At 37.7% G+C, this 4,430-nt stretch overlaps 1 protein-coding gene across 2 annotated transcripts in view; it reads right to left on the reverse strand.

The window, feature by feature from the left end:
• LOC106872589 (myosin-VIIa) overlaps positions 1-4,430 on the reverse strand; it is a 99,496-nt gene that overhangs the window by 43,228 nt on the left and 51,838 nt on the right. For both annotated transcript variants that reach the window (XM_052971213.1, XM_014919623.2), the window contains 2 exons: positions 3,835-3,952; positions 521-649 (listed from right to left, as the gene is read on the reverse strand). In XM_052971213.1, coding sequence (XP_052827173.1) covers positions 521-649; positions 3,835-3,952 — 247 coding nt within the window. The remainder of the gene's footprint in view (positions 1-520; positions 650-3,834; positions 3,953-4,430) is intronic.

A 4,430-nucleotide genomic window follows, 5' to 3' on the forward strand; every position in this document is an offset into this window, starting at 1 on the left:
ATATATATATATATATATATATGCACATAAAAAACACCATTTGAGCATGGCCATTGCCAGTACCGCCTGACTGGCCCTCATGCAGGTGGCATGTAAAGCACACACTACATTACTGAATAAGGTTAAGCGATGTCATCAAAATTGCATGACTAGTTCATAAAGTCCAGAAATTAATGGCTCTGATTGAAGTTTCCGCAACAACATCAACAATTTAGCTTAATCTTGGTTTAGTGGAGACAGTGTATATTTACAAAGGGTCTGTGGATAGAACTTAGTTGCTCAGCACTACCTATGTACCCTGACTCTTCAGTTGGGGATACACAAGAGTAAATCATAAAGATGTCTGTTGCATGTTTGCTACTACTTTTCATGAGTAGGTGCATACTGAAATTTTTTGTTTTAGAGAAAACTGTGATCATTTAGTAAATTTTTGTAATATGCGTATCAGAAAATAATGATAATAAATATCATTACCTGTGTATTAATCATTTTCTATAAGTATATAAATGAATATGCTCACCTGGAACTCACTCCACCCAGGTGGATAGCAGCGTGTGCCATTCCGCAGGGATCGGCGAAGACTGTATTCAACTTTTGATGCAATTTCAGACTGGGATTCTCGAAGAAATGTCAACAAAGAAGGCATAAGCTGTAGGCACAAGAAAGGAGGGCAATTAAGAAATTCATTTAGGTTATCTAAACTGAGAAATATTTCATTTAATAGAGATGATTCTTAAATCGTGTCATAAAAACTTTCATTAATACTTTTTTTTTTACTTGTCTGGGAGCTTAGAACCACAGGCACCAGCTCGTAATTTACTAACTTAAATAACATTAAATGAACCATCTGTTATTTTTCACCTTATATTTTGGCTTCTGTCCTTGCCACATAGCTCCTTAGAGTTGTGTGAATCACCTTAATATTCTTGGTATCTGACACAATTACAATGATGCTGTCAGCATATCCTGATACCAACTCTACATTCTAGTTTGTGCAGCATGCACCTCAATATTTCTAATCTCTCTAGTAGCAGCTTTCTTAAGCCAGTACATACAGAAGAGATTACAGGAGGCAATCTTGATAAACTGAGTGTATGGTATTGAAAGGTTCCAATAGGTAGTTATTCACCTAAACCACCAAGCAGATGTCACCTTACATTGCAGTGATACAGCCCTTGAAGATGAGACTGAAACTAGTTGCTGTGAGTTTGGTGGTCAACTCTACCAAAAGTTTTTGATTGGTCTAAGTTGATCAGGATTCCACTTATACCAGGTTCCTTATTCACCTCTCTATGATGTATCACATGAGTTGCAGATTGCTGTGGATAGATCTACTGATGACAAATGCCAACCTCTTTGTTAATAGCTTGGCCAAAGTTGTGAAATACACATGTAGCAGAGTTATGGGCTGAAAAATATCATAGTAGTTCTACTTGTTGGTCTTTTTCTGTAGTACTGCAGCTCCTCAACTCACAGAGTAGGGGATTCTCATGTTTTGCTGTCAGTTACACTTGATATCTGTTAAGGGGTCTCCAAAAGGTCTGACACATAAACATAATGTTCATGGATAGGCCATCAGAACTTGATGATTTGTTCTTTATGCAGCTAGACATTGCTTCTCACATTTTTGTGGCTGTCATTGGTTTTTTGCCACACTCTACCTCTGTTACTAAGAGTTATGGCAAGTCACTGAGGTAGACATAAAAGTCCATTCTGCAATCCATCCTATCACTTGTCCTGATCAGATGAGCAAACTGCTGCAGGAAAACTGCACATACTTACTTGGAAATGAGTAGTACATGCTTCTCATTGTTTGCTAAAGATAAAATTATGTCTTTTTAGTTACATTCTACCTTTACCACTCACTGTCTCTTTCACTCTCTCTCTTTCTCGCTTACGTTCTCTCCAAAACATTTAAAAACACAAAACGAACGCCATCACCACTCACTGTCTCATTCATTCTCTCTCTCTTTCTCTCTCACTCTCTCACTTTCTCTCTCACTCTCCCTTTCTCTTTCACTTTCTCTCACTTCTTCTCTGTCCTCCTCTCTCTCACTTTGCTACTTCTTTGAAGTAAGTGCGACGCACACAACAGGTACGTACAAAAACAAAAAGTTAGCGTATTAATATTATTGATAATAATAATAATAATAATAATAATAATAATGCAATTGTCTGTTGTGGCATGGTTTCTATGGTTAGATGCCCTTCCTAATATCAACTACTTAACAGAATGTGCTTTTTACATGCCACGGGCACGGGTGTGTTTATGCAGCACTGACACGGGTGCTTTTTACATGTCACCAGCACCTGAAAGTACAAGCCTGCATGAGTGGAAAACAGTGATTTTACTTAGCTTGATGCATCATATCTAGTACAGCAAATCACCACATCTTCCAGTCCTTTGTCATTTCCTCAGTGAGGCCCTGGGCCGTGTGTCCAAAGATCCTTTCTCACCACTTCATTCCATGTCTTCTTGGGTCTACACCTTCCGTAGATGCCCTCCAAAATTAGAGTTCAGCACATCTTTACACAGCTGTCCTCATCCATATGCATCACATGACCAAATCAGCATTGTCCTCTCTGTTGCACACAACATTTGCTGCCTCTTATACCTAGTTTTCCTCTTAAATCATTTACACTCTGTCATGCATGCACACTGACATTACCCATCCAGCAGACCATGCTAGATTAATTTCTTTCAACATGTGTGTGTGTGTGCACGCGCATGCGTGTGTGTTTGTCTATGTGTTTGTCTCCTACCACCACCACCACCTTATTGGGCACAGCGTACATCTTAAGGAAAGTATTATTTGTTTGAGGTCCTTGTTGTGACTTGACAGATGACTAAAGATTCCAGTGCATTTTTATCTACACTGTGTTATGAAGGAATAATAATAATAATAATGTTGACATCGTAAGAATTTTATAAGCTTTCAAGAGAATGTGAAATAATTCTCTTTAGAACAATAGATCTTAAAGCAGATAAAGCTATAAATAATAGTGAGTCTTATTATGCAAAAGGGTTTTTTATCTCAATATTTTCATGCTTTTTTTTATAGTTTTGTGTGCTTCGAGATCTATTGCTCCAAAAACTAATAATTATAATAAATATCCTTTCTCCTATAGACACAAGATTTGAAATTTTGTGGGAGGAAGTTAGTCAATTTTTATCAACCCCACTGCTCAACTGGTACTTATTCTATTGACTCTGAAAGGATGAAAAGGCAAAGTCAACTTTGGTAGAGACTCAACTCAGAATGTAATGACAGAGGTGCTTCTAAGCACTTTGTCTGATGTGAGGCTGAATCTCCCCGAGAACTATGTTAATGTTATGCATGTCTGTGGAATACTCAGCCATTTGTGAGTTAATTTTATCCTCGGGTGGTAATGAAAAGTGAAACTGACATCCAATATTTGCTGTGTCTATGTATCTATTGCTGTCCTAATAATTACATTAGTAAGGATGTTGGTTTCTCATTTAGGCACAAGGCCAGCAAATTTGAGGAGAGAGAATTGGTTAATACTACTGATCTCAAAACTTGACTAATACTTTATTTTAACAACTTTGGTGAGACAAAAGCCAAGTTGACCTTAGTGAGATTTGAACTAAGAATATAAAGAGCTGAAAGAAATAATGTGTAGCATTTTTCTTGATGCTCTAACGATTCTGCCAGATCAAATTAACAGCAGCTGCAATAAATATATAAATATATAAAACTAAAAATTAAAAAACAGAAAAGAGATGCTGAAAGAGATGAATTTAGTTTTGATATAAACTTTAAGAGGTATTGTTAGCAAAAGGAAACCATAAAGAACTCAAGGTCTACATACTGTTTCGGTTGGGTGGAAGATACCAACAATGAGGAAGAGTAGCAGCCATCCACGAGATAAACTGTTCTGTGATGAATTTTGGGTCATTTGTTTCAGAATTTGACAGTATATTTCATCCCTGTTTAAGAAAATAAAATGGTGACAGTATTCAGAATTGATGCAATATTTTACTTTGAAATGTTACTGGCATATTTAATATATATTTACACTAGGTGCAGGTAGGGTTCAGTCCCACTGTGTAGCACCATGGGCAAGTGTCTTCTACTTCAGTCCTGGGCCAAGAACACACATACACACACACACACACACACACACACACACTAGAAATATTAATAACTCTATTTCTGAAAACCAGTGGATAGATTCCACTGAAATTAGATAAATAACCTTCGAGCAGATAGTCAGCAGCGCCGCCTGGCTAAGGCTTGGCTACTCTGCATTGACAAGGGGCAACACTCTGAAACTAGTCTAGTCTGCAGATGCCAAACCAGCAGGGGGACACTGCTGACCTCCCCTGTTCGAAGGTTATAAAGGACACAGGTTTCGTGTGTCACATAGCTAGCTAGAGGCGATGGCTTCTTGGAGCTAATTCACGG

The sequence above is a fragment of the Octopus bimaculoides genome, chromosome 10 (assembly GCF_001194135.2).
Source record: "Octopus bimaculoides isolate UCB-OBI-ISO-001 chromosome 10, ASM119413v2, whole genome shotgun sequence".
Classification (NCBI taxonomy): Eukaryota; Metazoa; Mollusca; class Cephalopoda; order Octopoda; family Octopodidae; genus Octopus; species Octopus bimaculoides.